Source organism: Simochromis diagramma, unplaced genomic scaffold (genome assembly GCF_900408965.1).
Source record: "Simochromis diagramma unplaced genomic scaffold, fSimDia1.1 OVJJ01000361.1, whole genome shotgun sequence".
Lineage (NCBI taxonomy): Eukaryota > Metazoa > Chordata > Actinopteri > Cichliformes > Cichlidae > Simochromis > Simochromis diagramma.
In genome coordinates, this window is record NW_024386860.1 from 7,650,014 (window position 1) to 7,670,466 (window position 20,453).

At 39.7% G+C, this 20,453-nt stretch overlaps 2 protein-coding genes across 2 annotated transcripts in view; one reads left to right on the forward strand and one right to left on the reverse strand.

Annotated features, from left to right (window-relative positions):
• The window catches only part of tmem145 (transmembrane protein 145), a 41,486-nt gene extending 30,693 nt beyond the window's left edge, over positions 1 to 10,793 (forward strand). Inside the window, exons 8-15 of the mRNA XM_040030263.1 lie at positions 362 to 430; positions 1,040 to 1,120; positions 1,445 to 1,523; positions 2,974 to 3,067; positions 5,998 to 6,170; positions 6,857 to 6,977; positions 7,329 to 7,518; positions 8,896 to 10,793. Of these exons, the coding sequence (XP_039886197.1) occupies positions 362 to 430; positions 1,040 to 1,120; positions 1,445 to 1,523; positions 2,974 to 3,067; positions 5,998 to 6,170; positions 6,857 to 6,977; positions 7,329 to 7,490 (779 nt within the window). The 3' untranslated portion in view covers positions 7,491 to 7,518; positions 8,896 to 10,793. The remainder of the gene's footprint in view (positions 1 to 361; positions 431 to 1,039; positions 1,121 to 1,444; positions 1,524 to 2,973; positions 3,068 to 5,997; positions 6,171 to 6,856; positions 6,978 to 7,328; positions 7,519 to 8,895) is intronic.
• Positions 10,794 to 13,999: 3,206 nt separating this feature from the next.
• Positions 14,000 to 17,725, reverse strand: mrpl17 (mitochondrial ribosomal protein L17). Its single transcript, XM_040030266.1, has 4 exons — positions 17,593 to 17,725; positions 17,298 to 17,489; positions 14,967 to 15,035; positions 14,000 to 14,860 (listed from the first exon to the last, which is right to left on the reverse strand). Exons 2-4 carry the CDS (start codon positions 17,469 to 17,471, stop codon positions 14,606 to 14,608), a joined length of 498 nt encoding a protein of 165 aa, XP_039886200.1. The 5' UTR covers positions 17,472 to 17,489; positions 17,593 to 17,725; the 3' UTR covers positions 14,000 to 14,605.
• Between the last annotated feature and the right edge of the window lie 2,728 nt (positions 17,726 to 20,453).

Consider the following 20,453-nt stretch of genomic DNA (forward strand, 5'->3'; position numbering starts at 1 on the left):
ATTTCCCCCCCAGGCCACTGCTGTTTGCCGGAGTGTTTTGGTAGTAAAATAGGCTGCTTAAATACGCATTAAGAATATTTCCTCTCGGATTATGTGCCGTGAACAGAGAAGATGTATAAGGCGTCATCTGGAGATGTGCATCGTGAGATGGATGCATACTAATGATCGCTCCCGCCCATTTATCTAGCCCGTTCCCTTGTTCTTGCTCTTTTCTTCTGCCTCCCAGTCTCTGTACCTCTCCCGCTCTCGTTCGCCATCTGTCAGTGTATCCTCATCCTTTTTATCTTTCCCCCAGCACACACACCTCTGTCACCTTTATCTCTTGTTATTTTATTTATTTATTTATTTTTTTTACCTGTAGACAATCTGAAGGGAAGACAGCTTCTTCACACAACCTACAAAATGTTTATGACGGCAGCAGGTGTGGAAGGTGAGAGCTTCTGTCCTGAACAGACACGCACACTGACAGAACACACACACTCGAGATGACTGAGCCTCTTGCACGGTTGCAGCATCTCACACCTTAATCCCCACTTCAAGAGCACAGATATTATCGCACTTATTAGCCTCTGAATAGGACCTACTGCAAACAGTCGCCCTGTGTTACAGTGTTTAGTGGAGCTTGCTGTTACTGATGAACCCCCTACCCGCTCTCCTCATCCTGTCCTCTTCTCTTTCTTCACCCCCTTATCTCACTTTCTTCTTTCTTGCCTGCTTGTCCTCTGTCTAAATCCCTTCTCGATTCTCGTGCCACCCCTGAATTTGCTTTCACCCTCTCCTCCCACTTCTCTCAAGGATTTTGCTCCTTTTATAAATTCCTTCTTCTTTTCTGTCTTGCTTCCCTTCTCTCCTCCCTCATTATCATCTGCCTGTCACCTTTGTTCTGTGTATTTTCTTAACTCCCACATCTCTTCCTCTTAATGCCTTTTCTCCTCTTCTGTAACGCCTGCTCACCCATCTCTTTTCCCTCTTTTCTTCCTTCTGGTGTTTTTTTTTTTTTTTTAATTTCTCTCCTCCCTGCATCCTTTCCACTTGGCAGTGCTCAGCCTGCTGTTCCATTGTGTCTACTGGGGCCTGTATGCTAGAGAAGGAGTTGGCAATGGCAGCCTCAAAATACTTGGTGAGTTCCTCTCCTGCATCGATCACTGACTCAATGACTGACACTAACTCTGCACTGGAAAATCGCTCACTGCCTGAGAAGAATGAATGATAGGATGCTGATGGGTGCGTGTGCAGCTGAAGAAATGTAATAGGTGGTTCAGCGTGCACGGGCTGGATCGGGTGTGATTGTACGTGACTGTGTGCGCGAGCAAAAATGTGTGCGGTGACCTGATTTTATCGTTCCCCTCTGATATCTCAGATTCGGAAACCACAACCTAATTACCCCTTCTGTCTCCTCTCTCTCATTTTCTGTCTCTCCCTCCACCTCTGTGACCATCTCCAGGGAAATTACTGTTCTCCGTCAGTTTCTTGGTGTTCCTTCTGATGCTCATATTGTTGGGCAAAGGTTTCACTGTCACCAGGTGGGCGCTTTGTCTGTGTGTACATGTATTATCTCACTACACTGCAGTGTTGTGCGCGTGTGTGTCTGTTTATACAAGCCTGTCACATTTTGTGGGTATTTTTATGCTGAGAATGTCACTCACTGTCAGCACTTACCGTCACCATGATGACTTGATGATGCCGGGTGACAGGAGTCAAAAAGTCAGTTAGGATGCTGCGTCTAATAATGTGGGCGAGCGCCTGATGTGTGTGAAGGGATGTCATGGATAAATGATGTTATGGTGTGAACTTTCTGATGCTGAAGCATTACCTTTGGCTCGCAGAGCCGGCTGACAGGTTTTTTGTTTGCTCACTAGTTTCTGGCAAGAGTTAGCAGACATTTGCTTGGGACAGGCAGTTAGACAGCACAATGGATTATTTAAGAGTGCTTTTCTTCACTGGAATGTCAGCATTTATCCATCTTCCACATGACTGGACAAATGCCCTGCTCATCCAACTGTCATTGGTCTTGCCTGTTTTCGAATGCTGGATTCAAACCCCAGTTATCAAACGGGAGAAACGTGCCAGTTTTTATTTGACATCAGTTTCTGAGTTAGCTTCATGTGTGAAGAAAAAGTCATGCAGCTATACGAGCTTGCTTTTTTACAAATCACCTCTGTTTATAAGGTATTTTTCAGAATCTTGATTTTATTTTTCTGGCAAGTCATCATCTAAACATGTGTCAAAGTTTGAAGATTGGTTTTGCTTTGGCTTGGCACAAATTAAATCTCTTTTTTCATACAGAACTCACAGCAAAAACTTAGCTTGCAAGATTTTTAAGCTGGCTTTTTTAACTCTAGGATTAGATCCTCCTCTGGGTTCAGAAGATTTCTAGACGTATTAAACTCTCTTAAAACCCCAGTGAATAAAACGAACTGCTTCACGGCTAAGCATGAGGCAGAGCTATTTATCTGCAGCGTTTAACTAGTTGACAATTTGCAGATAACTACTCAACAACTTTGATTTCTTTTTTCTTTTATTTTTTGGTTGAGCGTAATGATGAATTAGCTGTGCAAAAAGATCTTTGAAATGCTGATGAAGGCTTAACGCTGAAATGCTTATTTGTTGACAGCTACAAATAGAGAAGCATTAATTTCTGTTTTTGCTCCATCCATAAGCCCGCAGCTGTTTTAAATATATAAATAGCAGAGAGTTTAATGCTCACATATCTTTGTGCTGTGTAGTTCTGAATAGCTGTTTTTTGATTAAGCTGTCTGCTTGAGTGTAAAGAAGCAACTGCAGGATTTTGTGTCTTTCTGTGTGTGTGTGTGTGTGTGTGTGTGTGTGTGTGTGTGTGTGTGTGTGTGTGTGTGTGTGTTTTGTATCTTAGCTTTCCTTTCTGTCTCTTAAAGTGTGTCATTGTATTTTCTTCTTATCTTCCTCTAACTTGTGTGCAACCTCTGACCCTGTGTTTATCCTTGCATATCACAGGGCGAGGATCAGTCACAGTGGGTCTGTGAAACTGAGCATCTACATGACGGTTTACACAATCACCTACGTCATCCTCTTCATCTATGAGGCGGAGGTACTGTTTACACAATCACCAACACTGCTGGAAGGGACTGGAAGTTTATTTTTAATATCGATTTTATCTATACATATATTTCTAGCCAGCAGTATAGCATCATATTTTTAGAGCCATTTACTGTGCCCAGAAATAATCATGCTGACTTTTTCCACTATGTAAGATTGACAGGCTTGTGATAATGTGAGTAGGTGTGCAGGGAAGTAGCTTGGCAGCTATAGTGTGGATTGTTGGCAAAATTTGAACGCCATGCAGTCGACTGGCATAACTCTGAAGTTCTTATTGTTTTAATTTGTCCAATAATTCTTTGGTAACAAAATGCCTGCGAAACTGTACTGAAGCATCAGCTGTGTTCTTGTTTTTATCGCCAATTAGTTTGAGCAGACTAGGACATTTAACTAAGATAGTAAGAAAAATCTTAATCCTGCTAAACATTAGCACATCTTCACCCCTGTGAAGCTGTAAAATGCTCAGTAATGAAAAAAATAATCTTAATTGTTAATGATGCTGATACAGTATGACCATAAACATGTGTGATTCATTTTTAGTTTTCAAAAGATTGCTATACAAATACATATTTGAGGGCTACGTGTGAGAATATTGTTGATGTTATTTACTTAAGCCTGAGCCTGTTCGGTCACGATTTGTTATATAGGTGGGGATCTTATATTCATTTTCTTGCACAGTCTGTTTACTATGTGGTGACTGAATAGATAAATATTAATGATCAAAATTGTGGTCAGGCCCTGTGATAGACTGGGCACCTGTTGAGGCTGTACTTTGCCTCTCACTCTGACATCTGGGATAGACTTCAGGCCCCGGGAGACCCCGAATTGGAGAAAGTTGAAGGAAAATGGATGGATGGATAGAAAATTGTTCTAAATTAATTGAATATTGATTAATTTGCTAATTCAACTATAGCTCCAGAGTCAAAATGAATTAATAATTATGCTAATAATGATTTAATACCAAGCATTTTCTGGTTTCACCTTGTCAAATGTGTGGATTTCATGCTTTTTATAATGCTTTGGTTTTGAAGTCTTCAGTGGATAGAATGAAATAGTTGTTTTTTTGTACGGATCAATTAATTAAAGCAAGATTGATTGCTTCAATGGGGGAATAACTGAAAGAATAATCAAGACTGAAAATATCCTTTAGTGCCAGTCCTGTGAACAGTGGCGATCAAAGCTTTCAGTTCAAATACGAAAACTTTCCGATCCCTTTGCCCTTCAGGTGTGACATGAAAACAGCGTCTGAATTATATCCGGGATGATTGGGTACAAGATTTCTCACACACCTAAACTCGACACAGCATCTGCACTTGTGTTATTGCTGTCTTTGGCTTTTTTAATAATCTCATAAATATTCATAGAAGAGTTGGGCCCATAGATCAGCGTGGGCCGTAATGGCTTTTCCTGTCAAGTTATTCATTACATTGATACATTACTAATTATGAAAATGCATCAAGTTGATTGTAAAAACAAAATGCTGAAATTCATTGATGAGTTACAAATTTTCTATCTTGACAGAAACAACCAGACAGTTCCCAAGTGCAACCGCAACATTTATGGTTCCTTATGCCAGTGCATATAATGTACTCGAGCTCAGATCAAGAACCTTTAGAGTTTTCCTTGACAGGGACGTTAGACTTTGTAATCAGCCTCCACTCATTAATTCTTATGCCTCTCTAGGTTCCAGCTTCGATGAGCTTATGAATTAATAACAGACTCGTTGCATACATCTCTGCATACTGTAAAGCCTGCAGCAACGTGACATGTAAACATGGTAAATGCAGGGACGGTGGATTACAGTGTTTGAGCACAGCACGGTGATGATACATTTGGCACAGTGTAGTGGAAGCTCACTGATAACTCTCACAATACAATATGTGGATCTGAGGCAGTATAATTTCTCTGGTGCCTGCCCTCTTATATGGTCGCTGCTATTAAAGAGCTCAAAACTCCAGGGAGCTCCTGCTAAAAATAAGCTTAACTAGGTTACAATTGGAACTGAAAGGAAAACTTGTACACTGTTTCTTGGGTTGCAGTCAGGAATCTGCCAGGCCCTCTGAAATCAAAGCAGGGCTGTGTTCTAAGTGTTATACCTGTCTGTTACCATATCTGAATGTGTGAAAGCATTTAGTGCGACTCTTTCCAAGTGTCTGAATGAGTGAAAACAATGTTGAATTATTTCTAATCATTCCTACTGGCGATTCAGGAGGAAGTATCAAAAGTGTTTGTACTTCAAATTTTATTTGTGCTTTAAGAGCAAACTCGCGGCCGTAAAAGTGGGATTTTGTCATAGTTAAGTTCTGCCTGAATTTCCTTTTCACCCTTAAATCATAGACGGACAACTTCAAGCTGTTGTGGAAAACCTGTTCACAAAATTCATGCACAGCACAACCACACGTGTCCCTGCAGGTTCAAATCTACATCTTTGCATCTTCTTTTCTCATTCTTAAATTTATACAAAAATTGTGTACCCTTTTAGATATTGCAATACAGAATTAAAATACTTTGTGACTCTCTGGTGTGCTGGGGAGGTTTCAAGCAGGTCCACACAAACTACTCAGATCTATGCATTATGCAGTATGAGTAACCCTGGATGGCCCATGCTATCCTGTCACTGGACTGTGAAATGCAATCTAGTATCAGCAGATTCAAGCACATGCCCCAAATACACACATACAAAGCCGTGCACACAAATACCAGTGACCTAGTTGTGAAGTATCGGTGTCAAAGACTCACACTGAATGCTACAAGCAGAGCTTTGCCTCGGTCATCACAGTGGATCTGCTGAACCATGAGCTATCCATCTTAGTAATTAAAGCACCAGCTTCAGTATAAAGCTTCTTCCCTCCTTTTGTGTAAAATATTTTGTACTTGTTTTAATGTGTGCGTGGTAATTTTGGCATCATTTCCTCCTGCCAGTTCTTTGACCCAGGTGAAGTGCTGTACGCCTACGACAGCCCTGCAGGATACGGACTCATGGGCCTGCAGCTGGTTGCGTATGTGTGGTTCTGCTATGCCGTGCTGGTCTCCCTGAAGCACTACCCCGAGAAGCAGCCCTTCTACGTCCCTTTCTTCACCACATACACACTATGGTGAGACCTGCACTGCTCTCTGCGCTTAATAGCACCAGAGATGGTACTGGGGTTTTGATTGCACAAGTATAAAAAAATACACATTTCTCTGCTTGAGGACTCTCGATTTGAATAATTTATGCTGTTCTGTGGGAAAAAAGTGCATGAGAAAGCTCATGTTTGAGCTATCTGGGAATAAAAAGGTGTTTACACATCTTCTCTGCAGTAGTGTGCGGCCAAACACTTTTACCTCACATGGTTGCAGTGTATCATTGTTTCTGACTGCATGATTGCTAGACAATACTGTGTGTTTTTCTGAGTTGGTGAGATATCTTCTATTAGAATAATTTATGCTTCTTTATATGTGTGCCAGATATCCAGTGCTTTGTACTGGATCAGCTACATACTTCTACACAATCCTGAGAAAAAAAAATCTTGAAATTACACTGCTTAGTATCTCTAGCCGTCACCCACTTATATATAACAGCAGAGGCTTGAAATGAAGAGTAGATTACAAAGACTAATATTATCTATGTATTTCTCCCTCATTGCAACCACAATCCCCCGCCTCATTATCCACATCTCTGCTCTTTCCATCTTTATCTCTCTATATGCTTTAAATCTTTTAATCTCTCCCACCATCAGACCACATTCTTGTAGTTTTTTGGGGGTCTTTATGTCTAAATGTGTTCACTTTTCCTCCTCAGGTTTTTTGCTGTCCCTGTTATGGCTCTGATTGCCAACTTTGGGATTCCTCGTTGGGCTCGGGAGAAGATCGTCAACGGCATTCAGCTCGGGATCCATCTCTACGCTCACATCGTCTTTCTTGTTCGTATTGATTGCACACTCGCATGCAGACGAGTTCATATTATTTAAGTCACTTTTTCCGTTGTCAGTCATACATTATTTCTTACTTAACTTCCTCATGCTGGTTGTCTTTTACACACATCATTATCTTCCTTTTTCTCACCTTCGACACGTTATTATTTATTAATGAGCCCGGCTCAGGCAAATTTCCATTCGCATGCCTGCTCACTACATTCCTCGCACTTTCCTCTTCTCACTTGGATCTGGATGCGTGAAAGCTACTATATACCCTGATTTTAAACTGTGTATACATGTGTGTGTGTTTATTTTATATGCACATCTGTGTCATTTTCTAATCTGTTTGTCTTTTAGGTTATCACACGGCCTTCAGCAGCCAATAAGAACTTCCCATATCATGTACGGACATCCCAAATCGGGATTCTGCTGTCCAGTCCGAAAGGCGGTGAGGGGGCGGAGAGTTTTCCTCATCATGCCTATGGAAATAGCTCCTTCCTGGGAGACTCGCAACCCTAACTTCACCGAACTTTTCTCCATCCAATCAGTAAGTGTAAACTGCAAGTGTTTATGTATATTTGAATTTATAATTGATATTCTGGACTGAAATTAGATATAATACAAGGAAATTGAAGACCCAGAAAACAAGGTGCTTTTATCAGAGTTACTGCACATGTACTTACATACTATATAGAATATAACTGGATCAGTTGTTTCCTAATCCTTTTCAAATGTGCACATTTCTGTGAAAAGTGAAATTACCTCATTGCCTCACCCTAAAAAATTCCATTAGCTTAATAATAAAATAACTAAGGGAAAATGTTTACAGGGATTACTTCTTCCCAGAAACTTTCATAGCTTCCTAAATGTGACAGGCGAGTGCAGTGAACACAGACTGATATTAAAACACTTTAGCACAGTGAAATAATAATTAAATAGGAACTTTGACCAGATTTGACCAGAAGTATTTTTTAGTCAGATGCATTTACAAACATCAAGCCCCTGACATTTAGGTGGTGCAACATATCTACAAACTTGTTTTTCTGCCCCTACGAGGTTGTGGTGTTCAGGTTTCAAGTTGAGTAGCAATTTTCTTAGAATAATTCTTCCTCTTGAAGCCCTTGACTGTGAAAGTTGAGACCTGATAGATGAGTGCCATGAACAAACTCCAGGTTGGTATATCCACACCTTGGACTTCTCTGGCATGCCTGATTTGTTAGTGGAAACCAGCCAAGTTTCCAGTCTTTGGTTGATATTTGATGGATGCCGCGTCACTCAGGCTGTTGTAAGCGACTCTTCTCAAGCCCTTCACTGGTTTCTTGTGATGGATGGTATCTGAAAGTTTCAGCTTCAATTAGAGCATGGAGACTTTTCTTTTCTTCAGCACCAGCAGTCTAAACCAACTAGATAATCTGGCATTGCAGTCAAGACACATTTTGAGTGTGGTCCCACTTGCATTTCATCCACTGGACCACTATTTCTCCTGTGCTTTCCAGTTTTATCTCCATACCTGTGTACTACAGACACCTCTATTAGGATTCATGCTTTCTGGAGTAACTGAGGAGGTATTCTGCCCCCTCAGGCACCTGTCAGGCCCACTAAGCAGGAAGATGGTTGGGTAGATCTGGGGCATTCATCACCGTGGGCTGCACTGGCCTGTGAGCCAGAGCCCAATAGCTGTAGTTACTGTGAACAATTACACTTCCATCAGAGGCCTAGAGACCTGGTAGATATTCAGAGAGCACAAGGTGTTACACACTCTTTCCAAAACACATTTTATACCTTTTTGTTTTCCACTGGTGTTCTTTCTTCTTCAAGAAGAAATACTAGGTCAGACTAAAGACCCTCAGTGCAAGTGGCCAAGACAGCCTATGTAGAGGATCAGACCATGACAAATGTGAAACTCTCTTCTTCTTTTTTCCAGGAACCGGTAAAGACGGTGGAGGAGACAGTGGCCCGTAAAGGGCCAGATGTGCAGAGAAATAGCGAACAGAAGATCGTCACCACTGCTGCTGACTTAACGTCGATATTGCCCTCACCTCCGCCTCCAATACCCCCGCGCCCGGCCACACGATCACCCCCACTCCCACCCCGGCTTCCGTCCTTTACAGAGTATTTCACCATGCAGAGTGGAGGAGGAGCGGGATTTGGAACAAAGGCATGAGATGGAGAGAAAGGCAGGACAGAGGAAGTTGGGCAGTAGGGCGGGGGGAGCATGAAAGCAAGGACAGAATGACAATAAAAATAGAAATAGTGACAATAACTTAAGAAATATAGTGGAATTCAAAGTATTACACTTATGACAGAAAAGGTCAGCCGAAAAAAAAGAAATGAAAATGTTTGGAAGGACGAAGAAGAGATCATCAGAAAAGTGAATCCCTAAACGGTCGCTTTTCACCTTTGAATGGAAATGATCAGAATGGAGGAGTGAGGGGAAATGGCTGAGGCACAAGTGCAGAGCTTGTTAAAGAATAAAGAAGCAATAAATATTTGATGTTGACCAGTAAAAGGCACACAGGGAGAAAGATGACAAAGTGGATGTAGCCAGAGCAAAAAATGATAGCTGTGCACAAAGCGGAAATGAACAAAATTCTTGAAATAGTTTTCATTCAAAAATTCATGAGGCATTGATGGTGTGCCTGAAAGAGTTTGTAAATAGCTAAACCCGGTGAGTGCTACCAATCTACATAGTTTTATTATTTTTTTTAAAGAAGGAAAGATTTATTTTTGTTTTTTCCACATCATTAAATTGTAGTTGGTGCTGTGACCATAGAGAAACATCATGCCATTACATGTTCTGGGTTAATCTAAAAAAGGATTTTTTTTTTTATTTTTGACACTGTTTGATAAAGCTTAGATACATTTACTCTATACGAAATCTGTTCGGTTTATTTATATTCTTATATGCCTCCATTGCAGCTGGCTATACTGGATTGATATGCTGATGTGTAACTGTAAATGTCACGTTTACTGTGGGCACTCCTAGGTACAGTGCTTGTAAAAACACGCATGTTTGTATTGTATTTCCTGTCTGATTATATGTACTCAACATGACCACACAATATTTGCATATTGTGTGTATTGAACTCTTTCATTTTGTAAATGCATACAATAAGCTTCAGTATATTTCGACTGGATAAACTCTGTTGTTACTCCAGTCAAAAGCGTCTTGCGCTATTTGAGACACAATATAAAACAAATGTTATATTGTTTTGTTTTGTTTTTTTTTCTTTGGTTGAATTTTCACTAGAGTACAGAATATGCCTGTTAAAAAAAAAAAAAAAAAAAGTCATTTCTGTGTATGTAGACGTTGGTGAATGTACTGATGCAATACAGCACAAGGACAGGGGTGATTTTCAAGTTACTGGAATTACTCTAGTATACCTTTTGTCAATTTTTCTTTTTGCCTCTCTTTGGCTTGCTTACATCTGACACATCCATGACTTAAAAGCTGGAGGCTGCCTTTTTTTATAGAATACAAGTAACTTCATTCTCACCTCTGTCTCAATCCTGAAACACGAATATTATATTTGTCGGGTTCTCGCGCCTGAATAAGTTACCCAGTGTGAGAAGCTGAACAAATATTACTAGTTTTGTATCCCCTAATATTGAGCTATAACAAGAAAAAACAACAAAAAAAACCTTGTAGATGAACTGTGAAACAGATACCGTGTACATTTCGTCTGTCCTGCATGGAGCACTTTAATGTTCCTGGTCTTAGTCTGTTTATTCGTGATGATGTCACCTTATAAGACTGCTTTGAAACCTGTATTCCTACAACATCGAGTACTATTCCAGATGCATACACCTGTAAATACAGTCCAAAAACGCCATCAACTGTCCAAACGTTTGAAGTTAACGTTTCATGCTTAGTCAGTGTAACACAACACTGAGTCTCACATGCTGGTAAGAATTATGTAAGGGTGTCATTGAGACTGAGTACACTTGACAAATTCAGTGTTTTTTTTTAATCTCGACCTTTCATTCATTTCTGGCTTATAAAATCTGTGGCTCTGCTAATTATCCACAGATGTGTCACTGGCAATCTTTCTATAATGGAGTTTAGGCAACGTTAGGACTGTGGTGTGTACCTTGTAATGTAATCAGAGGTGTAACTTAGTCTGTGCAGATGAATGATACTTGAATTGGAGTATTAGCTGTTATTTCTGATTATGTTTCTGATTTGTATTTGGCATGTCTGCCATTTCGTCAGCTGTTGACCATTGTTATGGTTGCCATGACTTGACAGATTAGAAACTGGGTGACTTGATAAACCTACTGAATTGTGTATCCCTGCTTCAACCTTGTTTATAATGACTTTTAATTACAGAAATGACACAAAGAACTGGGGACAGAGCGCAAAGAAAAGAGATTGTGTATGCATGACAGAAAACAGCACAGCTTTTAGGCTACTCAGAGTGATCTGGTTAAGAGCACATCACTAAAGCACCGTCAAATGCATTTTAATGGTGTCAAATAATAATTCTAAATAAGCTGTACATATACACTTTTTGCCAAAATAATAAAAAAACTTTGGTTTTATTAGAGGCTTTGCCTGGCTTTGTGTTATATGGCTTCTGTGTTACGATTCAGTTAGGACAAGGGCACGTGTCCAAAGGAGTAAATCTAATATCTGTAAATCAAATTTAGAATCTGTTCTCATTACAAGTCCATTAAAGTAAAACACCACAGGGACAGACTCCTGCCTGCTCACAATCTGATGTAGGCTAGCCTAATTGTTTCGCAGTCACTGCCAATATCCTGTTTGGTGACCCCTGAAGTACAGAGCCACAACAAAATGCCAGTGTTTGAGTTTCAGGTAGAGACACAAGCTTTCAATATGACTAATGTAACAGTCTTCAGAGAAAAAATTCAAATATAATGCTTGGTAATGAGCAGTGTGATAGATAGCAATGTTGCTTCCCAGCAAGAAGGTGCCTGGTTTAAAGCCAGGCTGGGGCCTTTTTTCTGTTTGCATGTTAGAGTAACCGGTGAATCTAAACCGAGAATGAGTGGTTATCTGTCTCTTTGTGTTAGCTCTGCAATAGACTGGCAGCCTGTCCAGCCCAGCTGTGATCCTGAATTGGATAAGAGGATGGATGAATTTTTTTCTTCTTTAGTTTAAAAATACACAGCTATTGCTGGAGCCATGGCTAATGTTATTAGTTACACATGTGCTTCCACACTGAGTCATTCACTGCTCCCTAGATGATAAACACTGTATACCAAAAGGTGCACTTTTATAGTCTAGTAAGCAATAAACTGACAATTTGAGCACATGAATCACCACTGTTATTGTTCCCAGAAAAAGTGACATGTGACACATTGTATTAGGGATTTGTCAGTATGAAGTAGTGTATATGCAAAGGCACTAATATCAGGATGGTGGAGGGAAGATGTAGGCCATTATTTTGTAAATTTAGGTCTTAGATGTGAGACTGGCTGCCACTTTATTAGGTACATTTTACTAGTTATCATTTTGGACCCTGTTTTGTCTTCAGAACTCCATTAATTTATTGTGACATGGATCCAACAAGGTGCTTGACACAATACTGAGAGATTTGGTCCTTATTGACATAATATCACAGAGTTCCTGAAGAACCCAAAGATGCTCTGTTGGATTGAGGTCTGGTGACTGTTCAGGCAATTTGAGTGCAGTGAACTAATTTCTATTTTCAAGAAACCAGTTTGAGGAAATGCACTGTGATGCTATCCTGCTGGAAGCATCCACCAGCAGACGGGTACATCGTGCTCATAAAGGGTGAGCAACAATACTCAGGTTGTGACATGTAAATTACACTGTTTGTGCCAAATTCTGACCTTCCCATCAAAATGTTGCAACAGAAATCAAGACCAGGAAATCTTTTGTTACTCATTTTTTTGTGAGTCTGTGCAAATTGTAGCCTTGGCTTCCTGTTTCTGACAGCAGTGCACCTGGTGTGAACTTCTGCTGCTATAGTCCATCTGCTTCAAGGTTCAACATGTTGTGCATTCAGAGTTGTTCTGATCATGGTGGTCCAGGAAAATCAGAGTAGATCAGCAGTTTCTGAAATACTGACCAGCCCATCTGCCATGAATGAATTGAGCTTCTGCCACAGATTATCTGATTAGATATTTGCAACAGTGAGTCTCTGAACAGGTGTACCTAACAAGATGGGTAGTGATTGTACAGTTGTGCTTTATATAAATGAAATTTGAACATGTCCGTAATTCCTTGTGTTAGTTCCGCTGTCGACTAATTTTATATATGACGTGTCTACCATTGTCTGTGCTGTTGCATGTCAATAGACGTGACTCAGGTGGCTGAATCACTACTTCAACCTTGTCTATACTGACATTAACTACAAGACTGGAAAACGATTAGTGAAGAGAACTGTCCATAAAGTCCTCCTTTAAACTGGAATTACACCAATTTGCACATGAAGGCAACCCTGTATAACCCTGCCACGTGTATTATATTTGAAGTTTAGAGACTTTTACATCATCACTGCAATCCTTATCCTGAAAAACATAAACTGCGCAAAAATAACAGATGTAGCAAAAAGTATATATATTAAAACTCATATATGTAAATTGCTAGTTTTAATTTCAGTTTTTTGTTAACACTCAACAGTCAACACTCTGAATTTTCTGGCAATTATTTAATTGTTCAGGCTTTACAGGGTTAAAACCAGTCATATGTAAATTACATTATTCGCCTCGTTATAGTGCACTGTACTACTGGTAAACTGATTGCTGCTGTTCATGGGGTTACTTTAACATGCATCGCACACCTAAACAGTACTGCAGGACAAGCATACCCTAACGCTGCAGTGCCCATACCAAGCAGGACAATGAGCTCTGGCACACCGCAAAAAGTGCAACAGCTCAGGGGACTTGACAAAGAGTTCAAGGGGTTGACCCAGCCTCCAAACTCCCCAGATCCCAGTCCAATCGAACATCCGTGGAATGCGCCATTACAAATCCCATTCCACGGAGGCTCCACTGTGCAACCCACAGGACTCACACTCATCTACTGCCATTCACCACAGAACTCTCCCAGAGGTCCCATGCCCCAGCAGGTCAGAGCTATTTTGCCAGCTTGAGGAGAGCTGTGTAATGTAATTCAGGAGGTTTTAATGTTGTGGTTGATTGGTGTATATGTCACAAGGAGCGCTATGCATCCTGTAACGCCTTCAGAAAATTGATGACATGTCCAAAAATAATAGTAACATTGCTTGTGCTTGAAAACAACAAATTTATAAGAGTCATACTCTGTTATAAACAGGAGATATGGAATATGCAGTTGTAGAGTAGCACAATTTTGATCATTACTTTGACTCTTTTAAAATTATAACCACAATCACCACACAAGAAAAGCAGTTTATTTGTGAACCTATTTATGAATGCTCAACAGCATGAATCTGGATTCATTAACAATCAAAGGAAAACCAAACATTTCTTGCTTATCTTAAGAAAGAATATTTATTAATACACAATCAGAAATACTTTACAGAGCTGCGGCTTCTTTTGGTAAAGAACTACATCAGTGTCTTTAAGCCACAGTCTGCAGAATATGCAAGTGGCTCTTCAGGAGCATTTCAGTACCCCACCATCACCCTTCAGCAATCTTTGATCCATCTCCACGGTGGCAACTACGGCTTTGTGTCTAACTGTTGTAACCTGTCCTCTCTGTAGCCTTTGAGGAGCTGGTTGATAAGAGTCAGTTCATTTTCCTTTTTTGCAGGATAAAGGGGTGGGAAAGGGTTGCCTTTGTACTCCAGAACAGCCATCTTAGCTCTGTCCAGGTTTTGTCTGTTGGGGATGCGTGCCAGCCGTGTGTAGCTGTTTGAGTGGTTCTCAAACCGTGGAGCCAGGACCTTGAAGAGCTTTGGGACCAGATCCTTCTCCTGAAGAGAGGAAGCATACTTAAAATAAGCTTCACATCAACTGTTTTATATTCAGAGCTACACGGTTATTATCTTTACAAAGTGAAGAAGAGCTGCAGACACATACCGTCAGCCAAAAACTGGCCATTTTCATCGCCTTCTCATCAGTGTCTCCCTTTTTGGCATAGTCTACCAGCTAGAGGGAAAAAAAGAAAAGATAAAAGAAAACATCGAAAGTCAGATGCATGTCAAAGAAAATGACTTAAAGACCTCTTTCAAAAAATATAAGGTTTTGAAACCTTGTTAAGAAGTTCGTACCATGTTTTTTTTAATATGCTAGAAGACAAGTCATGAACAAATAAAACAAATTTAAAAAAACAAAACAAAAACAGCTACTATTGCAGCATGCTAATTAAAATGAAAAATCACAAATTCAGGCAGTCAGGATTTCACACATATACCGAATATTAGGGCAGGGCTCATCTTATCTGTGTGTCCTCGTTTTGTTTCAGTTAAGTGTGAGAATCTGCTGCTTTTTCTGTCGTTTACAGTTGCGTGAGTTTCGTCATCTCATCCGTGTCTTACACTGATCCACGTGAAAACAGAGAGCAAAGAAGTGATGATTAATTTGACTTGACAACTTGTGATGTTGCCCTGAGAGAGGGGAAAAAAAAAAACTTTTCTTACAAGTGTTAATCTATTTAATTGTTATATTTGTATTAACATGTTTTTTTGATTCACTTTAATAGCTGAAACTTGCTAATTCTCAGTGTGGTACAGGCTCTGTATACTTTGTCAGGATCCTCTAAAACATTCGGTTTTACGTAGCGAGCAATTTTGTGAGTGCGGAGCCAAGACGTGTGGCGAAGACCAATTTACATATTCACAGATGTCTGCATACTGAATAAGGCAAAGTTTTAGAGTTAGAACAATTTTAATGCAATAAAGGGTTATTTTTATATGAAAAACAACTTCTAAACAGGGATGAGCAAAACTATTTCAACTTCCTTCTAATAACACTCAGTAGGAGTCTACACAGTGCAGACATGCACACATATTAATATGCATAACCAGTTACTATCAACTGAATAATGAAAAACTTTTAAGCAGCAAACTGCTCAGTGACATACTATATGCACAAATTTCCCACACAGGGGTTCTCCATTACCGCAATATGATGAAACTTGAGTGTGCTTCACACACACCTAAACCCAATTTAAACTACACACCAGGACTCACTAAACACTATTCGTGTTCAACACAAATAAAGGATCCCTATAAGATAAAAGGCAGTTAGAGACATGTCTCTAATCCAGTGGAAGGTGCGACATGAGAAAGCCTAACCCTAACCATAGTGGGGAACAGATGTTTTGAGAGGAATGTGCACACCTCATCCCATGCTGCTGTAGAGCAGGCGTGTGCAGAAACACTAATATGTGCCCCTTTGGGAGTGGATACGCCTGTTAGTCAGTGTTCCACAGCACCAGTGATCCGCTACCTGCTCTTGCTGTGGAAGTATTTTTTATACTCTTTTTGTTATTCTGGGGGGTGGGTGGGGTATTCTCACAAATCATATCAAGACATTTGGAGCCAGAAAGAAGTGGAAAGGTAAAAGCTACAATCAGTTTTGGCAAAATGGCCAAGAAAGCTGCAGAAATTGCAGTCAAAACATAACATAGCAGTGGTATTATAAATATTTTAAGTAGCCAAGAAGTACTGTTTTGATAGTAGGTACAATAGTACAGAGATTACTTTTTTGCTTACAAAAAAGGTCACTTATTTAATATATAAATTACTTATAAAACTCCTTTAATATTGTCTATATACAGCCTATTTACCAATAGAAGCATAGGAAACACATGCAAACAATCGCGAGCAATCGTTTTTTAGCATGACATCAACACTGGGCAGAAATGCAGAGATGTTACTGTTGGGGTTGGACTAGTTTGCTTTTTCGCTTTATGCTTGTCTTGCATTGCTTCCACATTGCAGCAGAACTTCACTCGGCTCAGATCTCAGTCAGACGGTGCAGGCTTATGAATGAATGAATGAATGAATGAATGAATGTGTATTTTCACAATCTGCAGTGGAAACAATGAGCAGTGAAAACCAGCAAGCGTTCATTTCATTGATTGGTTGGAAGAACGTGTCTGTTTCAGCTGACCGGAGAGTGACCCGAGTGTTGCACTGGCCAATATGAACTGATTGATTAAAACGTTGTTTATATTAATTGTTATGTTAGTAACATTAGTGAGCTGCTGTGGGTGTAACAATCCTCTTAAGATGCGAGTCCACGTGTTTCTACCTAATAACTGTACTGGCCTTATTAGAAAGGCATCCCCGCAGATTAAATAATAATGTTATTAATAATTACTCATATTGAATTTGGCTAGTTAGAACTACTCAGATACTGTTAGATTTTACAGTTTCTAAGCATGCTGGTTCCTCACATGGTCACCTTTTCGGCGTAGAAGCGGACTTCATCTGCTCGGGCCAGCGTGGTTTCTATCCTCTCGTGTCGGACCAGTCCTGTCAAAATGTTGCGCAGCATGTCGATCCTGGACCGCGGGCCCAAACCCATCCTCCGGGCCATCCGGCCGTGGGAGATCAACATTTGCAACGTGAGGCGCATTTTGTCGGATAGCTTCGCCTACGAGAGCCCGCGTCAGACAAAATAAAACTCAAAAAGCAAAGAAACGTTTAGAATATAATCTACCTAAACCACTGTTTATACACAAAATAGAGCAGGTTACCTAAATGTTAGAAATATTCCGGAGGTCACATATATCAACGATATATGTGCTAGAGTTGACATTGGTGGTACGTCGGCTAATACGTCCGACTGGGTTGCGAAATTGCGAGAAGATAGTTCCGCTTAACACCGCCGCTACCTCACGGTCTATTGCTACAACTGGGGTCCTTTTTAAAAAACACCTTCTCTATATGTTTTTATTTGTTTGGTTAAAAAGTATTGTTATACTGTTGTTGCGTGTGTGCATGTAAACTGTGTAAACTGATGAATGTTACGAAACTATTCATATCTAGATAACTTTTAGGCATTGTTGTGCCTCCCACGACTCAAAAGGTTATGATCCAGTCTCAAAATTTCGACTTATTCCTGTTTCAAAATTGCTGAACTTTTTTCAGATGCCACCCCAAAAAGGTTGTTTCAGTGGTAAAAAGTTTTTTTTTTTTTAATGATAAACTATCAGAGCATTATTAACCCAAGAGTTTGCAGGCTGATTTTACAAGGGTTAGCTGGACTGAACTAGACTCATTCACCACTGAGTCAAGAGAGAAGTAGAGTACAGATACACCTGAAAGGGCTGTATCTGAGTGTTGTGTGGTATAGATGTATAATAGAAGGTTTTGACAATGACAACTACTTAATAATAGCAGTTTGCTTTAAAGAGGAACACATATTGTTCTTTGTATAAAAGAATTATTTTGAAATGTACAGGTTTTTGTATCACAGATTTTCCTGCTTGAAAGGCATAAGATACTCACATTAAAATTTCTGGCTCCTATTTCCACACAGCTTTTAGCAGAACAAAGAACCAATAAATGATGTGACTGATTGACACGAGGAGTTACTGACCAGTCTATGCTTTCAACAGATGCTAATATAAAAGCTTTGATATGAATAAACCTCCCAAAATATGACTCGTGGATTTAATAGGACCAATGGGAATTTGGAGAATTTCTATCACAAAAATACAGATTGAATCCATGCATCCATTCTCTTCTGCTTATCCTTTTAAGGGTCGGGAAGCAAAGTTTGCTGGTATGCATACATTAAATGGGTGATAGTGGTTTAGGTTAAAGAAATGGTCCTGGTCTCTGGGCATTACTTTGATATAAATGCCAGGATTTGTTTTGTCAGTACATCCATAACCCCCAAAGGCACAACACTCTGAGAGCAAGGTAAGCAACCAATATTTGAATGAGTTTCAAATCTATCTAGCTATCTAGCTATGAAACTTTTACAGCCATACCTTCTATATAGGATGCAAGCACAGCAAAATGTACTTTGTAATCACTAACCTTGACTTGGCTGTAGCCTGTTGCACTCCAGATGGCCATGTTCACAACAGCAGTTGCAGAATGTTTCCTAACCCACATTTTTTTTTTTTTTTGATAAACCAACAAAAAATGTTGTTTCAAGCAAATGAGAAAAGACAAATAACACCAGCCAAGTAGACCAATCATTTGTTAGAATATGCATTGGATTTGTTCTTTTATGTAATTGCAAGGCAGAGTAATATTCAGTTAATTAATTTTCTTCTTGACTAAAGATGATTATCAAAATTATTGCTTATAATTAAATATTATAAATGAGCTATTTGTTTGACAGCATAAATGTAAATATTAAAATGAAAAAAGATATTAATAAGATGTGAAAATAAAGAACTGCATCCTGCTTTATGTGGAATTCCCAAAGTTACTCTGGTATAGGTTAAAATACATTAAAGTATCCCTACTTTTAAAAAATGTTACAGCTGGAATTAGTCATGATAAATATTAATGACTTTTTTTTTAGTAGCTTTTACATTGACACAGAAAAAATGTAAGAATTCTAATAAACAGTCTGAGGATTAGACATACATTTAGCATTTAGTATGCGGGACTCTTTAAAATCTAACAATAATTGAAATGTAGATAATTGCAGGACTGCAGGATTGTTAATTGTCACACAGCAGTTAGAAATCAGCAGCAAACCTCTGTATTACTGATACATTGATTATTCAAATCTAAATTTCTGAATGGGTCTGATTAATTTGAGTCATCCATTATGCTGCAATCATTTTTGCTATAAGAATAGTTACATGTTGTCCTATATTTGATTTCTCACTGCTGCATATTTCTTTTATGGTTGAGTTCTGAACTCGGCCTTGGTGTTATGTGAACAATCCATATGTTGCAGCCATACGGGGTTAGATTTAGAAGACTTACAAGTCTGGAATGGACCACCTGCGTCTGGTTTACACCTCACTATCAATTTGTGTGTTTTAGTTGACTGGCTATCACAGGATAAAGACTGAAGTGAAGTAAAAGGATACAATTTCAGCCATGAAATCTCTGGTTTTCATTTTGCTAATTGAAGTTGCTTGCAAGTGCAGACGGTGTCTTGTGCACTGTGCATGTTTCTATAGTGCAACATATGAATTATTATTTCTGTGTCCACAGATGATGTTGATGGGCATGAGTGTGAGCCCTACTCCCAGCCCCAATCAAGCGTCTTCTGTGGTTGCTCCCTGGTCAGTGAGAACTGATGCAACTGATGGGAAAAATGAACAGAAAATCAAAATCTCTTTTTATCAGCTTCTTTGTCTGTCTTTTGCATGGAGTTGTGTATGGGAGATCATCATACTGGAGCCACTGAGGGTAATGAGGAGTTTGTTAGTGTTTTCCATATAATCCAACAAGCCTTCTGTGACAGTTTGGCACTTGTGAATGACATCAGGCTGCTCAAGCTCAGCTGCCATAGTCAACCAGTATGTGCAGCCTGTGGCTCTGCCCGCTGGCTGTGTCTCTTCTGGGACCACTTGCAAAGTCTCTATTATCCCCAATGTTCTTTTGTATTTGCTGCAGCTGCTGACAGGCTGCAGTGTGC